The sequence below is a fragment of the Somniosus microcephalus genome, chromosome 19, assembly GCF_052327205.1.
Source record: "Somniosus microcephalus isolate GS21.2 chromosome 19, FLI_Smic_1.0, whole genome shotgun sequence".
Lineage (NCBI taxonomy): Eukaryota > Metazoa > Chordata > Chondrichthyes > Squaliformes > Somniosidae > Somniosus > Somniosus microcephalus.
Window position 1 is genome coordinate 36193694 of NC_141005.1, and position 26291 is coordinate 36219984.

Here is a 26291-nt window from a genome sequence, read left to right on the forward strand (position 1 = left end):
AATGAGGTGGCAGGGTCAAGTCTCACTGTAGAGGGGAAGCCTTAGATAAGGAAAAGGGGGGACATTTTAGAAACTCTGGTGTGGAATGCAAAGATATCAGAGCAAATGTGGTAAGAGACTAGGAGAAAGGGTTGGAGATTTTACAGGAAATGGAGTGGGAAGAAGCATAATCCAGCTGGTTGAGAGTCGATGGGCTTGCAGTAGATATCTGTAGAAAGCCCACTGCTAGAGGTGGAGTGAGCAAAGTCAGAGATGGACCAGGTAAAGAAAATGGATCGGTGAAACTTGGAAACATAATAAATGATATTCATATAAATTCACCTTTACAAGGACTGGAGCTTTGTAATATATAATCCACAATGTATATTCCTTTCTCTGCCTTCCTTTCCCCTTTCCCCCTCCTCCCATTCCCCTGCCCCCACCCACCTGTTGGCTGGTGTAAACCAGCATTTGATGCAGTAGTACTGATATGAGGAAATGGAGCTGGACCCTATACTTAATGCTGGATCAAATTTGGACTAAATGTGTACATGTTCATAAAAGGTGGTGTGCTTTATACATTGCTATTTGCCAGGTACTTTACCTCTTCATGTCTCAGCATGCTATTGATTTTCACATTCTCTTTGTCCAGTTCACTGCTAATCATTTTGAGCTGCTGCGTTGTGCTCTCCAGTTGGCTGGTTATGAATCTAACTTGATCTTCAAGAGTCAGCACCACACTCCTGTCTGCCATTTTGGTTCTCATTTCTTCCAGCAGCATCTGCTTAGAGAGCTCTGTCCAGAAATAGCAACAGAATTAAGAATCCAAACCACATTCCTACAATCTTGCCACTTTTATACTGGTGCTTATGTAGTTCAAATTCTAGGAGATCGATGTCCATGAGCAAGTTTCTGACCCATACATCACTAAATCAGGCTCCCTTAACGGAGACAGAATCATGGACCCATGATAAACTAGGTCTAAGAGTTTGCCAGATCTTGCAGTGTAAATGCCAGGAGCTGGCTCACAGACGACAGTCTCCCAAAATCCAAACTAAAAGGAACATTAGATTCAACTTTCAGTATTAGTGAGATCATTCTTGAAGAGGAGTGCTGGTCCGCATTAAAGGCGCTATGACAATCCCCCAGCCACTATGGGAGTGTGGGGGTGCATGAATGAGATCAGGAACATATAGATGATTCTACTAATGATGGTGAAACAATCATCCTCTTGGAGACACAGAAACTTGATACTGTCCCAGTTTTCCAAGTATCCTAAAGTGTTTCTTCAGGAGTCTGTGCCCTGCACAATTCTGGATAACTGCATTCCTTGGATTTATTTGGTAAAATTGATTTTCTCCTCCTTACCTTTTAACTTTTTCCTATTTGTTGTCTTTAAAGCTGCAGTGTCCAGTATGTATTTATAAAAAGTTGTATTGTAAAACCATTCCACTTATTCAGGCTATACACGTAACCCACAACCAGTGTTTAAAGGAGTTTGTAAACATTGGGTTTCTTTCCAATCACTGTGCAGTCAAACCAGCATGTCTCCTGGAACTTGCCTCCATAATCTTGTAATTGTTAAAGAGCTTGATGCGGGGATGTATTGAGGCATATTGAAAGTGGTGGTGTTCTGCAGTTGCCAGGCATAAAGGCTCCTATTGGCATTTCAGTGGCTATGTTGCCAGCTGCTTGATGTAAAAACTACTGTACAGGATGAAAGCTGGTAACCAGATGAATAGCAAAACATCATAGGAAATGCCTGAGGGACTATTAACAAGATGAAAGCTAATGGGGACAACTGGGCTATGATCAAAGCAGTGCTGAGGGAATTAATGAGGTCATGTAATCCTGGGATCCACGGAGACTCCGAAAAGTCCAACTACAAGATGAAAATCCCTCAATTTAAAACATAAGAGTGAATATTTCTTAAATTCCATTCGCTGCTGCTCCCTCCCAACCCACCACAACTAAATTATTGCTCAATCCCCAAAAGGTACAAGAAATACCAGGAATGGTGTATTGCAGACTTACCAAGGTCTCTTATGAGTACGTGCTGCCCCTTGACTTCCTCCTTCAGGATTGATAGCCTCTCTTCTAATGTAGCGCTTCCTAAAACAGAGTGATAGAATTAATATAAGGACAGCAAAGGAAAATAGCTCACAACTTTTCACACCCCAGCTCTGCCCTGTTGGACACAGTGACTGACTGAAAGGGGAAGCAGTCCGTCATTTCAGGGTAAGAGTGGAGATTTTTTGAGATCAAATTTTTAAATGTTAAATTCACAGGTGAAAATGGTTTTTAAAATATATAGTGATGCTTTAAGCCATGTGGACTTGCCCAGTACAGTTCAATCATGAATGAAGATACATCCTTGACATGAATGTCAAATGATGCCTACATCATTTAAAAATATATTTTGTTTCCTCACCACCTAGTAAATGTGCCATGTCAAATTTGGGATTACCTTTCCTGAGCATCTCTTTATCACTCTCAAGTTTTGATACTGTCTCTGAATTATTTTGTTTAATTTCCTCCATTTGGTTGTCAAACTCTTTTATCTTCAAGAGTTGCTGCTCTTTTTCCTTTTCGAGTTCTTTATTAAAATTGTCTATTTTCTTTTTCATTTGACTTTGTTGCTCTGCTGTGGCCTGCAGCTCAGCTTTGAGTGGGTTAATGCAGCTCATGAGTTCAGTGAGATGTTTGTTTATGCGTGCCAGGTCTTTGCTCTGTTCGGAGGCCCAATAGGCCACGTCAGTCGCTGTCATCATACCATCCCCCAGAGTTTCCTTCACCACTTCCTGAAACCTGCTCAGAGCCGACGGGATGTTCTGGTTATGGCAAATGGTGACAATGGAATTGCTGACCTTTTTAAGGGTCGCTTGTGTGCGGGCACAGGCATCACATGGTACCAGAGCCGATTCCACTGTCTGTGAGCCGATGCTCCGGGTGTCTGTGGCTATACCAGAAGTAGAGTTTCTTGGTGCTTCTCCTAATGCAGCATGCACGGGTGTAGCAGAGACTTGTGAATGAATCATCCCGGTAGATTTGATGCTGCTGGGGGATGGCGATGAGTTAGAAGGTACAGATGAACAATTCTTCAACCTGTCAATCTCTGCCTTGGAATTCATCAGGTCGCTTTGCAGTTTAGAAAGGTCTTCTGCCACCAACTTTTTCTATTAAGATAAGAACACAGATTAAATAATCTGCTCCGACAGTTGCAATATTTCCTGTTCAAATTAAACAGTAACAAGTGCATAAAGCAGGATTTTGACACAGGGTGGGTGATGTTTAATTATTTGTAGCAATGTTTCTGTAAAGAAGCAAGCAAGAATTTTTTTTTTTTTTTTTTTTTTTTTAAGTTTCAGGACTAGAATTTCATGAGTTTTTACCTGCCAGGGGTGTTGTGTGGATGGACTAATAACCCCAACAAAACTGTCCTGAAAATGTGTCCTTGAAGTCTGCCAAGTAACCCCACTTTGGCAACTTCTCTCCCATCAGAAGTGATGGCCGGTGCTTGTTTACCATTTCTAGTATCCACATCAAATTCTAACAAGTGCAACTCTTCCCAAGCGGTCAAGCTGCCATTAGATTTGTGTTGTCACAGTGTTTTCTGGGTTCTGTAGATTCACAGAACCAGAGTGAAAACTATAACTCCTACGGTAGCTTGGGAAGAGCTGCACTTGCTGGAATTTGATGTGGGCACTGGAAATGGTAAACAAGCTTCAGATGAGAGAGGGGTTGCCAAGGTGGGGTTACTGGGAAGACTTCAAGGACGCATTTACAGAAGGTTGTGGATTCAAGTTCCACTCCAGAGACTTCAGCACATAACTTAGGTTGACACTTCAGTGCAGCACTGAGGGAGTGCTGCATTGTTGGAGGTGCCATCTTTCAGAAAAGGCCTCTCAGGTAGACGTAAGTGACCCCCTGGCACTATGTGAAGAAGAGCAGGGGAGTTCTCCCCAGTGTCCTGGCCAATATTTATCCCTCAACCAACATCACTAAAACAGCAAATTGGCTGCTACGTTTCCCGACATTACATAGAAACATAGAAAATAGGAGCAGGAGTAGGCCATTCGGCCCCTCGAGCCTGCTCCGCCATTCAATGAGATCATGGCTGATCATCCAAATTCAGTACCCTGTCCCTGCTTTCTCCCCATATCCCTTGTCCCTTTAGCATTAAGAAATATATCTAACTCCTTCTTGAATATATTTAATGAACTGGCCTCCACCACCCTCTGTGGCAGAGAATTCCACAGGTTCACCACACTCTGGGTGAAGAAATTCCTCCTCATTTCAGTCCTAAATGGCTTACCCCTTATCCTTAGACTATGACCCCTGGTTCTGGACTCCCCGGCCATCGGAAACATCCTTCCTGCATCTAGTCTGTCCAGGCCTGACAGAATTTTATAAGTTTCGATGAGATCCCCTCTCAATCTTCTAAACTCCAGTGAGTATAAACCCAATCAACACAATCTCTCCTCGTACGTCATTCCTGCCATCCCAGGTATCAGCCTGGTGAATCTTCGCTGCACTCCTTCCATGGCAAGAACGTCCTTCCTCAGATAAGGTAGATTACAACAGTGACTACACTTCAAAAGTACTTCATTTGCTGCAAAACGCTTTGGGACATCCTGGAATGTGCTATATAAATGCAAGTCTTTTTTCTTATACACACAGAATTTGTCAATAGCAGCTGAAAATTCCCACGTCCAGACTGATGGACAGGCCTATGCGGGGGAGGGGGGGACTTCCTGCAGGCATTTCCAACATTAAATGACCAATTTTACAGGTATGTTTAGCGACCTCTTTTCAGAATTGTGCCTATTTTTAAATATACTTCTGCTATAAATGTTATTTTCAGTTGTGTACACTAACCCAAACAAAGAAGAAATGTGGTGGCCATAAATAGCAGGAAGAAATTATTTGAGCAAAATCTGGTTTGTTTTGTGGTAGTTGCAGCTTGCTGGTTTTGGAAAAAATGATTAATTTAATTGGATAGTTTTGTGGTCCTTGGTTGCTGTTGATTGGTAGCTTTTCTCTCTGTCTAGTGAATGGAACTGTCTTTAATTGTTTCACCGTTAGCTCAAAGATCTCTGAGCCAATTGGCACATTAACAGGATAGCAAAATACTGCAGATGCTGGAAATCCGAAATAACAACAGAAAATGCTGGAAAAACTCAGCAGGCCAGGCAGCATCCGTGGAGAGAAATTAGAGTCGAAATTAGGGTTAGACCCGAAACGTCGACACTAATTTCTCTCCACGGATGTTGCCTGGCCTGCTGAGTTTTTCCAGCATTTTCTGTTGTTATTTTGGCACATTAACAGATCGTGCTTACTTGAGCTGATCATGATTTTTATTGTCCTATGTATATAGGCTGCAATGGCTGCAGTGAGACATGAAAACCTTAAATTTGATAAAAGTCCCTGTCCCTATTCTACTTTATCTTTAATTTGAAGTAGTTGTTAACAAATTTGTTCTACGTTTTGTCATTTGTATATTGGTCCACTGACTGAAATAACTAAATCCATTCAGTTTGGTGCAACAGAATAAACTGATAAGGGCAAATGGGCAGTGTCCATGAGCCACACAGACGAGGACAATCCACATTCAGCCACCCGCCCCCGCCCCCCCCAACCCAAGCCCCAAGAGAAATTAATGCCTGAAGGGGAAGGTAGAACAATTACAAAGTAAAGAGAAAAAAAGGGTCAGATTACAGAGCACTTCAATTGCGTTTCTTTGTGTCTGCCTGTTCAATTTTTATTATGATTTCAAACAAGGAATTGAAAGCAGAGCAGTTTTACAAATGTAGTGAAAATGAATCCTGAATTGTGAGAACCCTGTGCCTACCTGCTGGTGGAGGGTCCCCAGTTTAAGCATACTGTTCCAGTATTTCTTCACCACCAGGCCAACAGACATGGATGGACCTACTGACTTAGAGAAAGGGATACTCTGCTCCTTCGCAAGAATGTCAACGTAGTGTGTGAAACTCTGCAGCAGTAGCACCAGCCTACAGAAAAAAAGTACACAGTTTACATGGAACAGTGACCACTTTTAACACTTTATGCCCACTCCAATATAATTCCATTTTAACATTATGGGGGAGAAATTGGGTGAGTAGCGCCACCTGTTAGCGCCTAAGGAGGCAGTCAGTGGCTGTAGCGCCACTGGCTGCGTCTGCGGCGATATTCAGTAGGGGCGCTAATGGTGGCGTTAGGCATTTGCGCTGCGCCGCCACCGATGACGTCATCGGTGTGCGCAGCGCCCCATTCGCGCCCCGTTCGCGATATTTGGTAGCGAACGGCGCAGTTGCGCCGCTCACTACCCGCGCCCGGTTCACGGGGCCTTACTGTGCCGGCAGCGGCGCAAGCTAAGGTGGAGGTGCGGGGCGGCCGCTTTTTCAGCGGCCGCCTGCCAGCACCTCCGTCCCCGGCCTCCTAACCCCCCCCCCCCCCCGCGGCATTGCCGGCTGTTTACCGAGAGCCCGGCACTTCTCCTTGGTGCCGGGCTCATTTGCCGGCACTCGCGATCAGGGCTCGCGCTGTTGCAGGCACCTCCCCCTTAACAGGGGGAGGAAGGCCTGCAGTACCGCAGCGTGGCGTGCCGCAGCATGTGGCGGTGTGGCACGTTGCGCTGCGATAATCAGTTTCAGCGCCCTAAGAGGGACACGGAGCGCCTCGAGCCTCGCCCCGTGTCCCTCGAGCGGCACTGCAACTGAATTTCTGGCAATCGGTATCACTCCGATCGCTGTGCTAAATCCTGCGCTCAGGCGACTTTTGCCCCACTTTGGCGCCCAACCCAATTTCTAGGCCAATAAGTTTAAAAGATTTTTTTTAAATCAGCTTTTTGTAAATATGACAGAATTTGTTACAAAGTACACAATCCTGTTTTATTTGTAGGGTTAACCAAACCCTGGGGTCAAAGATAACTACAACTGGCCACTTTGTAATACCGGCCGTATGTTGCAAAATAGTTTTGTATTTGGTTAATGATTTGGCAAAGAAGCTGCTGCCACGTCGTTATCCTATTAAATAAGTTACTAATTAATGTCTAATTAAGCAATCCATTTATGATTTTCCAGTTTTCTGCTGATATTATAGTTGGTGGGGTTTCCTTGTCTGTTGTTATCTGTGTTTAGGCAAATTAGATGTCAGAATCATTCGATGTGAATTATAGGAGACAGCATTTACAGGGTGATAAGAAAGCTATGTATGAAATGTGTCCATACAATACTGTAATATAAAGACCTCAACATAAGAACGTAAGAGAAAGGAGCTGGAATAGGCCATTTGGCCCTCGAGCCTGCGCCGCCATTCAGTAAGATCATGGCTGATCTTCTACCTCAACTCCACCTTCCCGCACTATCCTCATATCTCTTAATTCCCCCAAATTTATCAACCTCTGTCTTGAATATACTCAACGACTGAGCATCCACAGCTCTCTGGGGTAGAGAATTCCAAAGATTCACAACCCTTTGAGTGAAGAAATTTCCCCTCATCTCAGTACTAAATGGTTGACCCCTTATTCTGAGACTGTGACCCTGTGTTCTAGACTCCCCACCCAGGGGAAACATTTTCTCAGCATTAACCCTGTCAAGCCCCTTAAGAATTTTATATGTTTCAATTAAATCACCTCTCATTCTTCTAAACTCTAGGGAATATAGTCTTGGTCTACTCAATCTCTCCTCATAGGGCAATCCCCTCATCCCAGGAACCAGTCTAGTGAACCTTCGTTGCACTCCCTCTAAGGCAAGTATGTCTTTCCTTAGGTAAGGAGACCAGAACTGTACACCGTACTCCAGGTGTGGCCTCACCAATGCCCTGTATAATTGTAGTAAGACTCTTAGGGGGAAAAATTGGGTGAGTAGCGCCACCTGTTAGCGCCTAAAGAGGCAGTCAGTGGCTGTAGCGCCACTGGCTGCGCCTCCCGCGATATTCAGCAGGGGCGCTAATGGTGGCGTTAGACATTTGCGCTGTGCTGCCACCGATGACGTCATCGGTGTGCGCAGTGCCCCATTCGCGCCCCGTTCGCGATATTTGGTAGCGAACGCCGCAGTTGCGCCGTTCGCTACCCGCGCCCGGTTCACGGGGCCTTACTGTGCCGGCAGAGGCGCAAGTTAAGGTGGAGGTGCGGGGCGGCCGCCTGCCAGCACCTCCGTCCCCGGCCTCCTGGTCCCCCCCCCGCGGCATTGCCGACTGTTTCCCGAGAGCCCAGCACTTCTCCTTGGTGCCGGGCTCTTTTGCTGGCACTCGCGATCGGGGCTCGTGCTGTTGCAGGCCCCTCCCCCTTAACAGTGGGAGGAAGGCCTGCAGTACCGCAGCGTGCCATGCCGCAGCGTGTGGCGCTGCGGCACGTAGCGCTGCGAAATTCACTTTCAGCGCCCTAAGAGGGACGCGGAGCACCTCAAGCCGCGCCCCGTCTCCCTCTAGGGGCACTTCAACTGAATTTGCGGTGATTGCTAATGCGGCGATCACGGCGCAAATTCCAGCGCCCAGGCGAACTTTGCACCGCTTGGGCGCCTCAGGCCAATTTCTAGGCCTTAACTCTAATCCCTTTGTAACAAAAGCTAATTTACCATTTGCTTTCCTAATTGCTTGCTGTACCTGCATGTTAACTTTCTGTGATTCATGTACAAGGACACTCAGCTCCCTCTGAATGCAAACATTTCCCAGTCTCTCACCATTCAAAAAACATTCTGCTTTTTTGTTTTAACTCCCAAAGTGGATAACTTCACACTTCCCCACACTGTATTCCAGTTGCCGTGTTCTTGCCCACTCAGTCAACCTGCCTATATCTCTCTGCAGCCTCTTTGCACCCAACAGGGGAGGAAAGTCACGGGGAAATACTTTTCATTACAAGTAAACTCCATCTATTTATAGAAGAAAACAATAGACTCACTGTAAATTTCTTTAATTTTTTTTTTTTTTTAAACATCCGTTTTCATGCTGACATGGAGTAGAGATTCCATGGTTAGGCCTCTCTGGTGATGTCAGGAGTGGGGACCGTCCTTTGAGTGGCTCCATTGCAAACGGGGCAGAAAAGGCACAAGTTCAAATTGGCCTGCGAGCTGCTGCAAGGCTAGCCCACCCCAGGAAACCATGCTACAACTTAGAAAGTCTGCAACCCCAACGTGTAGCATGGTTTTCAATGGGTTAGATGCCTCTGGAGTAACCCTCAGGCTCTGTTTGAAGTCAAACTTCCCATTGTTTCAATGGAGGTACTCTGCAATACACAGAGATGCTGCTCATAGCTGGTATCACCAAAGTAATCTGGTAGGCAGTGCAGCAGTTTTAGATGGTTAAATGCTACCCTTGCACACACCTGGTGATCCCTCAGCCTCAAATCTTATTAACCTGTGCTTATGTTCTCTGAAATTAATAAGTGGGCTCCGCCCTGCAGAGAGAGGGAGAGCAAGCCTTAAGGCAGAAACTACCTGTGTGGAATTATCAATAGCTTGATTTGGAGACTCTTGAACATGGCCACGAAACATGAAGACTGTCGTAAAAACCCATCTGGTACACTAATGTCCTTTAGGGAAGGAAATCTGCCGTCCTTACCTGGTCTGGCCTATATGTGACTCCAGACCCACAGCAATGTGGTTGACTCTTAACTGCCCTCTGAAATGGGCTAGCAAGCCACCCAGTTGTACCAAACCGCTACTGTTGGACTGCAGCGGTTCAAGACGGTGGCTCACCCCCACCTTCTCAAGGGCAGTTAGGGGTGGGCAATAAATACTGGCCTTGCCAACGACGCCCACATCCCATGAACAATTGAAAAAATAGGTTTCCACGTGTGTCACACATCAGGCTCACCTTAAAAATGCTATTTTCCTTACGATTATTTTTGCTTTTGGTGGATTTTTTTTCTTGTAACTCATTTGTTTCAAATATTCTTTTTACAGATACAAAGGCAAAATACTGCAGATGATGGAAATCTGAAATATAGACAAAAAAATGCTGGAAACACTCAGCAGGTCAGGCAGCAACTGTGGAGAGAGAAACGGCGTTAACGTTTCAGTTCGGTGTCCTTTCATCAGAACTGGAAAACGTTACGGATGTAACAGGTTTTAAGCAAGTACAGAGGCGGGGAAAGGGGGGAGGAAAGAATAAAAGGAAAGGTTTGTGATAGGGTGGAAGGCAGGAGAGATTAAATGACAAAAGGGATTTTTTTTTATTCGTTTATGGGATGTGGGCATCACTGGCAAGGCCAGTATTTATTGCCCATCCCTAACTGCCCTTGAGAAGGTGGTGGTGAGCCACCGTCTTGAACCGCTGCAGTCCAACAGTAGCGGTTTGGTACAACTGAGTGGCTGAAAGGTATGATTCTGTGAGTATGACTATGTCAGGCTGTTGCTTGACTAGTCTGTGGGACAGTTCTCCCAGTTTTGGCACAAGTCTCCAGATGTTGGTGAGGAGGACTTTTGCAGGGTCGACTGGGCTGGGTGTGCCGTTGCCGTGTCCGTAGCCGAGGTCGATGCTGGGTTGTCCGTCGGTTTCATTCTTATTATTTTGTTTCGTAGCGGTTTATTACAAGTGAGTGGCTCGCTAGGCCAGTTCAGAGGACAGTTAAGAGTCAACCACATTGCTGTGGGTCTGGAGTCACATATAGGCCAGACCAGGTAAGGACGGCAGATTTCCTTCCCTAAAGGACATTAGTGAACCACTGCTCCCATTTTTTCGGACAACAGGGGCTGGTAATGATTCTGCTGTTGATGGCGCAAGGCAAAAGGGGATGGTAATGAGGCAAGTAAAGAAACAAAAGATGGGGCTAGACGAGGTGTAAATGGCAACAGCAGAATCATTACCAGCACCTGTTGTCTGAAAAAATGGGAGCAGTGGTTATGAGTTGAAATTGTTGAAGTCGCTGTTGAGTCCAGAAGGCTGTAAAGTGCCTAATAGAAAGTTGAGGTGCTGTTCTCTGAGCTTGCGTTGAGCTTCATTGGAATGCCAAGGACAGAGAGGTCAGAGTGGGAGTGGGGCAGAGCATTAAAATGACAAGTGACCGGAAACTCAGGGTCACACATGCGGATTGAATGGAGGTGTTCAGCAAAGCAGTCACCCAATCTGCGTTTGGTCTCCCCAATGTAGAGGAGACTGCATCGTGAGCAGCGAATAAAGTACACTAAATTGAAAGAAGTACAAGTAAATCGCTGTATCACCTGGAAGGAATGTTTGGAGGTCTGGACAGTGTGAAGGAAGGAGGTGAAAGGGTAGGTCCTGCGTTTGCATAGGAAGGTTCCGTGGGAAGGGGCGCGGTTGTTGGGGGTGATGGAGGAGTGGACCAGGGTGTCGCGGAGGGAACAGTCCCTTTGGAATGCTGAATGGGGAGGGGAAGATGTGTTTGGTGGTGGCATCGCGCTGGAGGTGGTGGAAATGGCGGAGCATGAGCCATCGAATATGGAGGCTGGGGGGTGGAAGGTGAACACAAGGGGATCTCGATTGTGGTTCTGGGAGGGAGAGGAAGGGGTGAGGGCAGCAGTGCAGTGAGGGCAGAAGACAGTGTCCATCCCATTCCCCGGTCACCGACTTGAAATGTTAACTCTGTTTCTCTCCACAGATATTGCCTGACCTGCTGAGTACTTCCAGCATTTTCTGTTTAGAATTCATTTTTCAGAATCATGATATTGTTAACCCAGCAAGTAGTGTTGCGTCTTTTTGTTTGGTTTCTCTGGATCCTGCTGTTTTTCCTGCAGCGCTGGTCCACCACTGACTCAGCAGCTCTAACAAGGGATTTTCAAAATGCAACAGTGTCATCTGGTGGTCAAAAATCAGCACTGTGTTAAAATAGTATTACAGTAAAAAGTGTATCAGTAATATGGTAAAAACGTTCATTTCTATAGCATTTTAAATGTAGAAAATGTCTCAATGCATTTCACAGAGGTGAAATCTACAGAAAGCACCAGAAGAAGAGTTAGGAGAGATAATTGAAAGTGGGATAAAAAAAAAATAGGTTTCACAGAGTCTTTTCAAGTAGGCAGAGAAGTGGCAAGGCAGAGGGACTTAGGGAGGGAATTCCAGAGAGTAAGGCCAAGTCATCTTGGTCACCCATAATGCAGAGGAGGGAGTGAATACTGCACAAATGGCCAGAGTTGAAGGACCAAAGGGCACAAGCTGGGATTTAGGGCTGGAGGAGATTGCAGAAACATAGAAGATAGGAGCAGGAGTAGGCCATTCGGCCCCTCGCGCCTGTTCCGCCATTTAATGAGATCATGACTGATCATCCAAATTCAGTACCCTGTCCCTGCTTTCTCCCCATATCCCTTTAGCCTTAAGAAATATATCTAACTCCTTCTTGAATATATTTAATGAATTGGCCTCAACTGCCTTCTGTGGTAGAGAATTCCACAGGTTCACCACACTCTGGGTGAAGAAATTTCTCCTCATCTCAGTCCTAAATGGTTTACCCCTTATCTTTAGACTGTGACCCCTGGTTCTGGACTCCCCCGCCATCGGGAACATCCTTCCTGCATCTAGTCTGTCTAGTCCTGTTAGAATTTTATAAGTTTCAATGAGATCCCCTCTCATTCTTCTAAACTCCAGCGAATATAAGCCCAATCGACCCAATCTCTCCTCATACGTCATTCCTGCCATCCCAGGTATCAGTCTGGTGAATCTTCGCTGCACTCCCTTCCTCAGATAAGGCGACCTAAACTGCACACAATACTCAAGGTGTGGTCTCACCAAGGCCCTGTACAACTGCAGCAAGACATCCTTGTTCCTGTACTCGAATCCTCTCGCTATGAAGGCAGAGATAGGGTGGGGGTGACCATGGGGAATTTGTAACTGAGGATTTTGAATTTGATATGAGGTAGGATAGATAGCAAAGGAATCCAGTGAGGGCAGGCGTGAAAGGTGACCAGGACTTCATGTGGGGCAGAATGCAGGCAATGGAGTTTTGAATGAGTTAAGAGTTTGTGTAGGAAGGAATGTGGGAAGAGGCCAAGAGGTGCGTTGGAGAAAATGATTTTGAAAGTAACAAAAGTGTAGATAAGGAATTCAGTGGTGGTGGAACGAAGGTAGGAGAGAGGTGGGAAGATGCTGCAGAGGTGGAAGTAAGCAGTCGGTGATGAATAGAATATGTGATTTTTACCTCAGCTTGGGTTGAATAGGACACCTAGGTTGTAAACCATCTGGTTCAGTCTAACAAGCAATCAGAAATAAGGACAGAGTTTTAGTGAGCACAAAAGTCTAGGCTGACACTCCAGTGCAGTACTGAGGGAGTGCTGCACTGTCGGAGGTGCTGTCTTTCAGATGAGACGTTAAACCGAGGCCCTGTCTGCTCTCCCAGGTAGATGTAAAATATCCCACAGCACTATTTTGAAGAAGAGCAGGGGAGTTCTCCCTAGTGTCCTGGGCCAATATTTATCCCTCAATCAACATCACTGAAATAGATTATCTGGTCATTATCACATTGTCGTTTGTGGAAGCTTGCTGAGCGCAAATTGGCTGCCACTTTTCCTACATTACATTACAACAATGACTACACTTCAAAAGTACTTCATTGGCTGTAAAGCGCTTTGGGACATCCGGTGGTCGTGAAAGGCGCTATATAAATGCAAATGCAAGTCTTTCTTCTTTTATTTTTGGTTTTCATATCCACTTTGGTAGGAGAAATAGAAAAGCAGAGTATTTTTTAAATGGCGAGAGATTGGGAAATGTTGGTATTCAGAGGGACCTGGGTGTCCTTGTACATAAATCACAAAGTTAACATGCATGTAGGGTTGCAAAATTCTGGGAATTTTTAAAAGAGGAAACTTTCCATGGGAATTTTCGGGAATTTATGGGAATTTTGAGTTTTTTTGCACACTGATGGTTTTTGTCTCTGACCCTTATATTATCTTTGTCGTCAAAATAGACATACTGTTCCATACAAATAAAAACAGGCTTTCAAAACTTTATTTAGGTTATAATTTTGAACTTTATTGAACCCCCACAAAAAAGACCCATCTAAAATAAAATAAAAAGAGCGTCAGCTTATTTAGCCTGTAATTTGTCCTTATTTTGTCCCTGTCTTCTACTCCTCATTGCTCCTCCTGATTCTCTGACTCTGGCTCTGACGTGTCCATTTCCTCCTCTGTGTCAGTGTCTAGCTGGCTCAATAAGTTGTAGGTTCGCCTGGATAGCCACCAGTTTCTCCACTCTCAGTCAGCCTGTTGCGCACCTTTGTATGCGTATTCCCAAAAAGTGACCAGTTTCGTTCAGAGGCCGCTGATGAAGGTGGGATTTGGAGTATCACCGATGCAATAGGTGACAGGGCCTCAGATGCACAAAGTCCCTTCCACCAGGTATGTGCACTGATATGCTTGCATGATTCCCATATCCCATCCCCATTCCAAAGACCTTGCTTGGTAGAGAACTTTGCCAGACTTCCCAGAACTTTGCCCACATCCAGATTGAGATGGTGTGAGAGGGTAGAAATCACACTGTAAGCGCTGTTGATCTGTTCTCCAGAAAGTAATGGTCTCCCAACATGCTTTGGGTCCAGCATGTATGCTGCAGCATGAATCGGCTTGACACAAAATTCTTGACGCGTCTGTATGAATTGAACAATTGCCTTCTCCTCTGCTTTGAGCAGCAGGGATGTGGGTAGGGCAATGCTGATTTGTTCTTTTAAATCAGTAAAAAGCCTGAGAACATCTGACAAGACAGCATCATTCTCCTTCAATCTGAGCAATTGCAGATGCTACTGGTGAGAGTAGTTTAAGGCTGCTAACCACTCTCTCCCAAAACACATCATCCAGCAGTATTTTCTTGATGGTGGTTTCCATATCCCCAGACTGGGATATTGCCATTTCTTGCAGCGACTCCTTACCCTCCAGAAGGCTGTTGTACATTATGACAACACCACCCCATCTAGTGTTGTTGGGCAGCTTCAGTGTGGTGTTCTTGTTCTTTGTCATTTGCTTGGAGTTGTAGGTTGCTGCAACTACCTGTTTTCCCCTGACATACTTATCAACTTGCTTGGCTCTCTTGTACAGTGCTTCCATGGTTCTCAAACCCATGATGTCCTTGAGGAGCAGGTTAAGCCCATGAGCTGCGCACCCAATAGACGTAATATGAGGGTAGGCCTCCTCTACTTGAGCCCAAGCAGCCTTCATATTCGCAGCATTGTCAGTAACTACTGCAAAGACCTTTTGTGATCCAAGATCGTTGATGACCGCTTTCAGTTCATCAGCAATGTATGTGCCTGTGTGTCTGTTGTCCTTCGTGTCTGTGCTCTTGAAGAACACTGGGAGAGGAGTGGAGACGATGTAGTTTATGATGCCCTCCCCTCGTACATTTGACCACCCATCTGAGATAACTGCAACACAGTCTGCCATTTCTTTGAGCTTTCCTTGGACTCTGTTATACTCAGCCTCCAGCAAATAAGTAGACAAAGCATGTCTGGTGGGAGGACAGTATGCAGGGCGAATAACATTGAAAAATCTCTTCCAGTACACATTGGCTGTGAGCATGAGGGGTGAGCCTGTTGCGTATGCAGCTCAAGCAAGGCACTCATCTGCATTCTTCTGGCTATGGTTATCCATTGTATCAAAGAACCTTCCAAGTGGGCCAGGAGTTGCTGATAAGGAGCCTGATGCTGAATGAGAACCATCATCTTCTTGAATGGAAGCAGAGCAACTCTGGGCTGACTGCTGTGAGCTTTGAGTGAAGTTGTTGCATTTGGATAAATGCTGCTGCATCTTTGTGGCATTCTTTACATATGGCTTTCTACAGTGTTTGCACATGTACACAGTCTTTCCATCTTTAATGCCTGGGGTAAAATGCTTCCACACATCCGACGGTAAACGTGGCATTGTTCTATGCAGAGAAATAAAGGGCATTCATCTCTGTGTCGAACTGCGGTCGATCAGCACGATTGCAACAGGGTGAGTACATTTTTGCTGATGCTCCATGTGATGGAAGCATGACCTGTACACACACGATGCTACATCACCAATAGTGTATTATTTTGTATATTTTAAATTGAAGGACAACAGAGTTCAACAAGTAACTGGTTTATTTGGTATAAAGTCTGATTTACTTACTGCATCATCACAACATCAGCAGAAAACAAAATGACTTCCCTCAGGACCCCTAACCTGGATCTTATAAAAACTATAGCAGTCTTACAGATGCCTGCAGGCCAATCACAATTCGATATGCAAATATTACAAATAGAGGGAGCTAATCGCTCATCCACTCATCCAACCAATCAGGACACATTTGTTCACAGTCACACACAAAACTTGTAATTATTAAAACAAGCCAAGTAAGAAGATAAACATATATTGATTAAGAAATTCCTTAATAATTAACATTCCATCTCTGTTAGTAATTTTAAGAGAGGACCTGTGGGAAAAAAAAGAAAGAAATACAAAAAAAACAATATTATGCTAGCATGTGCTTTTTTGGGCAAAATTCCCAAAATTCCCAAGCTAAACTTCCCGTGGAAAATTTCCGGAAATTTACCGGAAACTTTCCACCCCTTTGCAACCCTACATGTACAGCAAGCAATTAGGAAAGCAAATGGTATGTTGGCCTTTATTACAAGAGAATTTGAGTAAAGACATCTTACTGCAATTATATAGGGCCCTGGTGAGACCACACCTGGAGTATTGTGTACAGTTTTGGTCTCCTTACCTAAGGAAGCATATACTTGCTATAGAGGGAGTGCAACAAAGGTTCACCAGACTGATTCCTGGGAAGGGGAGATTGTCCCATGAGGAGAGATTGAGTAGACTAGGCCTATATTCTCTGGAGTTTAGAAGAATGAGAGGTAATCTCATTGAAACATACAAAATTCTTACAGGGCTTGACAGGGTGGATGCAGGGAGGATGTTTCCTCTGGCTGGGGAGTCTAGAACCAGAGGTCACAGTCTCAGAATAAGGGGTTGGCCATTTAGGACTGAGATGAGGAGAAATTTCTTCACTCAGAGGGTGGTGAATCTTTGGAATTCTCTACCCCAGAGGGCTGTGGAGGCTCAGTCGTTGAGTATATTCAAGACAGAGATCGATAGATTTTTGAATATTAAGGGAATCAAGGGATATGGGGATAGTGCAGGAAAGTGGAGATGAGGTAGCAGATCAGCCATGATCTTATTGAATGACGGTCAGGAGTCAACTGCCATGTACACATCCTTATAAGAACACTAGCTGGAGTGCCCGGCGGTGCCGAGGGTTTTTTGAGGGCATGTTGTTATGTAAAAAGTAGAAATAATTTTTATATATATAAATGAGTTTGTCTGTCTGTCTGTGTGGGAAGGAGAGAGGGGAAAGGAGAGAGGGGGAAGGAAAGAGAGAGAAAGGGGGAAGGAGAGAGAGAGAGAGAGGGGGAAGGAGAGAGAGAGACGGGGGGAGAGAGAGACTGGGGGGGAAAAGAGGGACTGGGGGGAAGAGAGAGAGAGAGAGACTGGGGGAGAGAGAGACTGGGGGGAAGAGAGAGAGAGAGAGAGAGAGAGAGACTGGGGGAGAGACTGGGGCGGAGAGAGAGAGAGAGAGAGAGACTGGGGGGAAGAGAGAGAGACTGGGGGGAAGGAGCGCCTCAGGCCCGGCTGGATGGACCCCTGCCGCTCTGGTGAACCGGAGCCCCTGCGCGCAGCGTATCGTCTCAGGCCCGGCCCGAGTGAGCCTTGATGAGGTCCCGCTGCTGGCCTCCGACGCCGCTCCGCTGCTGGATTTATTTCGGGATTAGCCTGGAGAGAGAGGGGGGGAAGGAGTGCCTCAGGCCCGGCCCGATGGACCCCTGCCGCTCCGGTGAACCGGAGCCCCCGCGCGCAGCGTATCGCCTCAGGCCCGGCCCAAGTGAGCCCTGATGAGCTCCCACTGCGGGCCTCCGACGCTGCTCCGCTGCTGGATTTATTTCGGTCGATGTTTTTCTGGCTGTTGTATGGTCGCAGTTTATCAGTTTATCGCTGCGTGGTTGTCTGTGGTTTTTCGTGCTCCCACACTAACGGCAGTTTGAAAGATTAGGCCCCGCCCACACACGCCATGAAACGCCCCCCGTCACGCAGCGCGCTCCCCCCATAGGATTGGTCAACCTTCACGTCACTCAATGCTAATGAGCAGATTCCCCCGTATGATTGGCCAACCGCTAATGAGCGGATTTTTGAACGTTTTTTGTATACTGTCCGCCCGCACTAATGGCAGTTTGAAGGAGTATGTCATTTGGCCCCTCTAGCCTGCTCCACCATTGGTGAATCTTCGCTGCACTCCCTCCATGGCAAGAACATCCTTCCTCAGATAAGGCGACCAAAACTGCACACAATACTCAAGGTGTGGTCTCACCAAGGCCCTGTACAACTGCAGCAAGACATCCTTGCCCCTGTACTCGAATCCTCTCGCTATGAAGGCCAACATACCATTTGTCTTCTTAACCGCCTGCTGCACCTGCATGCTTACCTTCAGCGACCGGTGCACAAGGACACCCAGGTCTCGTTGCACGTCCCCTTTTCCCAGTCTATTGCCGTTCAGATAATAATCTGTCTTCCTGTTTTTGCCACCAAAGTGGATAACCTCGCATTTATCCACATTATACTGCATCTGCCATGCATCTGCCCAATCATCCAACCTGTCCAAATTATACTGGAGTTTCTCTGCATCTTCCTCACAGCACACATGCCCACCCAGCTTTGTGTCATCTGCAAACTTGGAGATATTACATCTAGTTCCCTCGTCTAGATCATTAATATATATTGTGAATAGCTGTGGTCCTAGCACCGATCACTGCAGTACCCCACTAGTCACTGCCTGCCACTCGGAAAAAGACCCGTTTATTCCAACTCTTTGCTTCCTGTCTGCCAACCAGTTCTCTATCCAAGTCAGTACCTTACCCCCAATCCCATGTGCTTTAACTTTGCACGCCAATCTCTTATGCAGGACCTTATTGAAAGCCTTCTGAAAGTCCAAATACACCACATCCACTGGTTCTCCCTTATCTATTCTACCAGTTACATCCTCAAAAAATTCCAGTAGATTAGTCAAGCACGATTTACCTTTTGTAAATCCATGTTGACTTTGTCCGATCCTGTCACTGTTTTCCAAGTGCTCTGCTATTACATCTTTTATAATGGACTCTAGCATTTTCCCCCACTTACCGGTCTATAATTCCCCGTTTTCTCTCTACCACCATTTTTAAATAGTGGGGTTACATTAGCTACTCTCCAATCCATGGGAACTATTCCAGAGTCTATAGAATTTTGGAAGATGACCAGCAATGCATCTACTATTTCTAGGGCCACATCCTTAAGTACCCTAGGATGTAGATTATTAGGACCTGGGGATTTATCGGCCTTCAATGCTGTCATTTCCCTACAAATACTGATTTCATTCAATTCCTCCCTGTCATTAGACCCTATGTTCCCCGACATCTCTGGAAGGTTATTTGTGTCCTCCTTTGTGAAGAGAGAACCAAAGTATGTATTTAATTGGTAGGCCATTTCTTTGTTCCCCATTATAAATTCCCCTGATTCTGACTGCAAGGGACCTACGCTTGATTTCACCAATCTTTTTCTCTTCACAGATCTATAGAAGCTTTTACAGTCAGTTTTTATGTTCCCTGCAAGCTTACTCTCATACTCTATTTCCCCCCTCTTAATTAATTCCTTTGTCCTCCTTTGCTGAATCCTAAACTGCTCCCAATCCTCAGGTTTGCTGCTTTTTCTGCCCAATTTATATGTCCTCTCCTTGGATCTTATGCTATCCCTAATTTCCCTTGTTAGCCACAGTTGAGTCACCTTTTTTGTTTTATTTTTATGCCAAACAGGGATGAACAGTACTCCAGGCGTGGTCTCACCAGGGCCCTATATAATTGCAGTAAGACGTCTTTACTCTTATACGCAAATCCTCTTGTAATAAAGGCCAACATACCATTTGCTTTCCTAATTGCTTGCTGTACCTGCATGTTAACTTTCAGTGATTCATGTACAAGGACACCCAGGTCCCTCTGAATACCAACATTTCCCAATCTCTGACCATTTAAAAAATACTCTGCTTTTCTATTTCTCCACATTATCTTCCATTTGCCATGTTCTTGCCCACTCACTTAGCTTGTCTATATCCCCTTGAAGCCTCTTTGCATCCTCCTCACAACTTACATTCCCACCTAGCTTTGTATCATCAGCAAACTTGGATATATTACATTTGGTCCCCTCATCCAAATCATTGATATAGATTGTGAATAGCTGAGGCCCAAGCACTGATCCTTGTGGTACCCCACTAGTGACAGCCTGCCAACCCGAAAATGACCCATTTATTCCTACTCTCTGTTTTCTGTCCGTTAACCAATCCTCATTCCATGCTAGTATATTACCCCAATCCCATTAGCCCTAATTTTGTTTAATAACCTCTTCTGTTGCACCTTATCGAATGCCTTCTGAAAATCCAAATACACCACATCCCCCTTATCTATTCTGCGAGTTACAACCTCAAAAAACTCTAACAGACTTGTCAAACACGATTTCCTTTTCATCGTGTTGACTCTGCCCAATCCTATTATTATTTTCTAAGTGCCCTGTTACCACATCCTTAATAATAGATTCTAGAATTTTCCCTGCTACTGATGTCAGGCTAACTGGTCTGTAGTTCCCCGTTTTCTCTCTCCCTCCTTTCTTAAATAGTGGGGTTACATTTGCATATAAATATTTACAGCTTGGAGATTTGTTAAAGCACAACTAATTACGCTGGCAATTCGTCAAGAAGCATTCCCAATGGAAATCTACTTAATCAAAATATGAAAGTGTACTCTTGACTTTCAGAATACTTTTTTTTTTAAATCACACAATGTTGGAAGAGATAAATCATGGCTAAAATTATTTATACTGTTGTACATGTAATCTGGGACTGTGGAGATCAACATTATAAGTGTGAAGATGTGGAAAATCATAATCACATTTTAAAGACATTTTAACATACGATATAGATAACATTTCATGTCACCGCCAATCAAATCTGATAAATAGTTTAACTGGTATTGTTGATCATATTTCACTACCAGCTCTTGACAAAGCTTCCATTAATACATGGTGTAATCACTAATGTTAACAAATGCAAGTGTGACATAATTTATTTCACACAGGTTTGAGAATGTCACAGCTGGACCACACATGTTCTTGTTCCACTAAAATCAAAAAGCAATCTAACCATTGCCTCACCTCCATCATAAGCTGACTCAACACTGGAGCTCAGCAGGACCAGGTAATGGGGCCCAACACAAATTTAAAACCTTTTGCAAAGGAAAGTTAAAAAAAATGCACAGCAATAAATCCACATGTGGAGAGAGTTCGTCTGTGCATTATGTGTAATGAAATTATAAACCCATTCTTTATAAAAAGGTGTTTGCTATTTAATTGCCCATATCACACAAAGAAAATTTTCACCCCTGAATAGAGAGTAACAAAACACCCATTGAGGGCATTTTAAAAATGAAAACTTTTTTTTTTTTTTTAAAGAATGTACATTGTTTCTCAGTTGTTATTTTGATAAGAAAAATCATTTGAGAGAATACTGTTTTTGGTTACATGGGATCAGCACTTTGAATTTTGTGGACCACATTTTGCCGGTACAGACACAATGGGCAGGATTTTCATTGGGCTGTGGAGTCGGGATTAGAGGCGTGTGGGGGGTTAAAATCTCGAAATCGGGGGGCACGAACCCATCCCGCACCCAAACCCGCCTCTATGCCAGTTTTAAAGGAGGCGGGTACCCGCCCCGCACTGGGACCCGCCTCCCCAAGGCGGGAAGGGATTAGTGCCAATTAACTGCCTGTTAACAGGTAGTTAACAGGCAGTTTTTAGCCAATCCCTATTTTTAAGGCTGAAGTGTGGGATTCCCGACAGCTCCAAACCACGCCAAGTTAGAGGAGGCAGGCCGTCGGGTTGAAGGACTTGGAGGGGTCGAGATGTCGGTGTTCAGGTGAGTGATGTGTGCATGAGTGCAAAGGTAAGTGTGTTTGGTGTGTCTAAAGTGATTAAAGAAGTTTAAATGACCTTTTCTTACCTTTTCAGCCTTCCTTCCTTTAGGTCCTGGGAGTCCCTCATCTCACCGGCACAGAAAGCAAAGTGGCTGCGAACTGTCAAAAGTGACAGCCTTCAGCTTACTGTGCGGGAGAGATTTCTAACTGAGTCTGTGGAGAAGGACTCAGGTTAGAAGTAAGACTGTCAGTGTTTGACAGCTTCAAACAGCTGTGAAACACTGATATTTCATCTGTCAAAACCTCTTGACAGATGAAATTTCAGTCTGTGAGTCACCTGTTGCCGGGTGGCCCTTAATTGGCCTGCTGAGCCCGCTGGGCGGGCTCAACAAGGCCAATCAAGTTAAAATCGCGTGGATTGGCCGCATCTCGATGGAGGCGGGAATACAACCCTGAAAGTTGTAGTCCCGCCTCCAACCCGACTCCTGAATGAAAATCCAGCCTAATGGGTCGAATGGCCTCCTTCTGTGCCGTAAATTTCTGAGATTCTATACATATGCAATGATTTGTGATCTATAATTTGATGCCATTTAATTCCACTTACAATCCTGACTAGGTTAATTCATGACTTTGTCACTGTTTATTTTGTGGTTATGCCTTGTCAAACTATAAAGTGACCCAACTCCTCTATTGAGCAGGATTTATCAAAAAGTTTTTTAAAATGTAATTCTGCTCTTCAGAATCAGTAGCTGGGACTCAGAATGATGCAGCACTGGCCTTCTGTACTGGTAAGCTGGCTAAACTCTAGCAGTACCACTGCGCAAATAGGGTGTCCATAGCCTTAGCTCTGCCAACCTGCAAAATAGCTTTCTGCACTTAGTTAAGTGGGGTCTACCCTCCTGGGAAGAGAATGTGCGCTCTGTATGAGGAAAACAGCAACTCTATATGTGTAGAGTTCTCAATAGGAAAAGAAAGATCTTGCATTTATATAGGACCTTCATATAGGACCTTTCGCAACATCGCAAAGCTTTTCACAGTCAATGAAGTATTTCTTTTAAAATATAATCGCTGTTTTGATGTAGGGAAATGCGGCAACCAATTTGTGCACAACAAGGTCCCACAAACAGCAATGAGATAAATGACCAGATAATCTGTTTTAATGATGATGGTTGAGGGATAAACGTTAGCCAGGAGAACTCCTTGCACTCCTCTTTGAATAGTGCCATGGGGTCTTTTATGTCCACCTGAGAGAGCAAATGAGGCATTAGTTTAATATCTCATCTGAAAGATGGCACCTCTGACAGTGCAGCACTCCCTCAGTACTGCACTGAAGTGTCAGTCTAGACAATGTACCAAAGTCTCTGGAGTGGGACTTCATCTCATGACCTGACAGAGGCGAGAGTGCTACTATTGAGCCAAGGCTGAAACCCACTCAGTAGGTTGGTTTGAAGACTCTTAAACATGGTGATGGATTTCCGTGTGCAACCACTGCAGAAAAATCAACAAAGTACATTGCATACTAAACTATTTGGGCAAAACAGTAGTGTACAAATAAGAAGTCCTGCTGAAATTGTAATGTGCACCTGTCAGACTACACCTTGTGTATTGTGTCTGTTTCTGGTCACCAAGACACAAATAAGACATTTGAGTGCTGGATGCAGTTATGAGAATTGCCAAAAAGTTGATCCCTAGTTGGCGGTCGAGGTATGAGGAAAGACTGGAGAAGATTGGGCTTTTCAACCTTGAAGGGAGGAAATGGAGAAGCAATCATAGAGGTGTACAAGACAGTAAACCACCTGGAAAAGATAAATCTGTAAAATTACTTCAAACAAATTGCAAGAGCAAGTTAAGGGGACATGGGTTCAAACTAGTAAAAGACAAATTTAGGACTGATGTCAGGAAGTTCTTCAAAGAGTTATCAATACATGGATTGGACTTCGTGAGTAATGGAGGCAAAAGCCCTGGAATAATTTAAGAAAAAAATAGTTTCTGCAATGGGAGAAATGTAGGGTCTTTCTAGATGGATGAACTAATATCAGCTGAATGGCCCTTCCTGATCTGTATCCTGTGATGTTGTGTCAAGACAACTGGTAAACCAATAAAAATTCATAACTTTCCTCTGACACTAAGAATCAGCCGTGCAGCCCTTCTCTGCTTGGATGTTTCTGTTTTGCCTCAGTGATCAGAGCTGAATACAGTGTTCGATGTATGGCTTGACCAGAGTGTTATGCAACATCTTGGCTTCAGATTTACACTCTGTTAATTTGGCAGTGTAGCTCAGTATCTTGTTTGCCTTCTTGATTGCTGCTCTGCAAGTGGCTGGCTTTTAAATCAGTCTTTCTCGTAGCTAGCTTAAGTATTACCCCATTTTAAAGAAATTATAGCAGAGCATACAAACCTTTTTTCATTGTAATTTCAATCTAATGCACCTGTTCAATGCTAGCTCTTCAAATGGAGTTATCTAATCTCATTCCCTTGCCTTTCATTCTCTTATATTGTACCTTTTCAAATACATATCCAATTCCCTTTTAAATGAGGTGGGAAAACATTCCACAATCTACCCTAGAAGTACCCACTTTCAAATATTGTCAAAGTTCATCATCAGACTCGACTGCTCCTTTCCCTCCTCCCATTTTAAGTATCATTTGAAAATTTGACAGCATTGTGTTACTGTAGATTAGGAACAGCAGGAGCCCCAATACCAAACCTTGGGACACTCCATTCAGTACATCTCCCCATCCTGGCATCATTCCCCTGCTTCCTTTCTTTCCACTAATTCCTTCTCCACTTCTAAGTTTTCCCTAGGATAGCCATTCCCTTAAGCTGATGTAGCAGTCTTTCATGCATGACGTTATTGTAGGCTTTGGCTTTCTGGAAGCTTAGGTATTCTCTATCACAGGTCTTTCCAATATCCATTTGGGATATCATAAAAAAGGTTAAGGAGGCAGGATCTCTTCTGAAAAGTTAACACAAGATGAATAGGTCTGGAGTTACCTCGTTTGTTTTATCACCTTCTTGAAAATAGTTATTCAGAAGATTTTTGGATTATTAAATAAAATCCAATAACTTTTAATCAATACCACAAAAATAATCTTAGAAATTTAGAAAATCTCAAGTGTTTGTTTTTAATGTGGTATGGGTTAACAAGAGCCTGTGAACAGAGATGCTGCAACTTTAAAAGAAAGATTTCAGTGACAATCTTAGCACTTCCTGTAGTGTCCGCGTATCAATAACACACGGACTGCAGGAGAATGGTAATAACAGGTGTTTACTGAACAGAGGGTATGCTGGAACTGAAAGTACAGAAGCCTGCTACGGCTTTATATACAGGTGTGGTCACTGCCGGTACTACAGTATAAAAGCAGTTCTCTCTTAAAGGTACATACACAACAATTCCTTCCCTTTTAGATAAACAGTACATAACATTCATTTAACAATTAAATAACTAATTACAATTACAATTTTTTCTGTACTATATACATCAACTGAAGTAATCATTTATAAATTCAGTCTTTGAGGAGGCTTCCTGATCCTGTCTGGATAGCGCCTTTCTCGAGTATCCTGTTCTTGCGGCGGAGTCGATTCTGGCTCATTGTCATTGGTTAGTTCGTCAGCTTCCAATACCACTGATTCTGAGGTAGACGCAATCTGTACTTCGGGTTCATCACCAGGTGCGCATGCTCGTGGTATGAGTTTGACTTGTTCCTGTGACTCTAGAATCTGGTCAGCATGGCATCTCACGCTGCTCTCTCCAACGTCCACTGTGTACATTAGTGGTCCCTGCTGTGTGCATATCGTTCCTGGCTGCCATTTTTCTGTTCGGTAGTCGCAGGCCAAGACTGGTTGCCCTATCTTGAAGCTCCTGGTTGGCTTCTCATTGATGTGCTGGAATTGCTTATCCTCAACATCTCGTCTTATGTTTGGTTTGAGCAAATCCAGGCAACATCTTAACCTTCGGTTAAAGAACATTATGGCTGGAGCTTGGTTGGTGACTGCATGTGTCGCATTCCGGTAAGCAAACAAGAAATTATCCACCTTGTGTTGTAGTGGTATGTTGTCGTTATACATCGCCTTTATTGCTTTTTTAAAGGTCTGAACAAACCTCTCAGCCAATCCATTTGTGGCTGGATGATATGGGGCAGATGTGTAATGTTTTACCCCATTATTCCTCAAAAACCTCCGGAAATCCTCGGACACAAACTGTGGTCCATTGTCGGAGCAAATCTGTTCTGGCAAGCCATTCCTGGCGAAGATGGTCTGTAAGACTGCAATAGTTTTCTCCGTGGTGGTGGAGGACATTTTGATGACCTCTGGCCATTTCGAATGTGCATCCACGGCGATTAAAAACATTGAGTCCATAAATGGACCAGCAAAATCAATGTGTACCCGTTGCCATGGAGATGAGGGCCACTCCCATGGGTGT

General features: G+C 44.5%; 1 protein-coding gene across 3 annotated transcripts in view; it reads right to left on the minus strand.

The window, feature by feature from the left end:
- ccdc157 (coiled-coil domain containing 157) overlaps positions 1-26291 on the minus strand; it is a 47599-nt gene that overhangs the window by 15250 nt on the left and 6058 nt on the right. For all 3 annotated transcript variants that reach the window (XM_085961544.1, XM_085961545.1, XM_085961543.1), the window contains exons 3-6: positions 5831-5990; positions 2447-3155; positions 2014-2091; positions 584-774 (exon numbers count right to left, since the gene is read on the minus strand). In XM_085961544.1, coding sequence (XP_085817670.1) covers positions 584-774; positions 2014-2091; positions 2447-3155; positions 5831-5990 — 1138 coding nt within the window. The remainder of the gene's footprint in view (positions 1-583; positions 775-2013; positions 2092-2446; positions 3156-5830; positions 5991-26291) is intronic.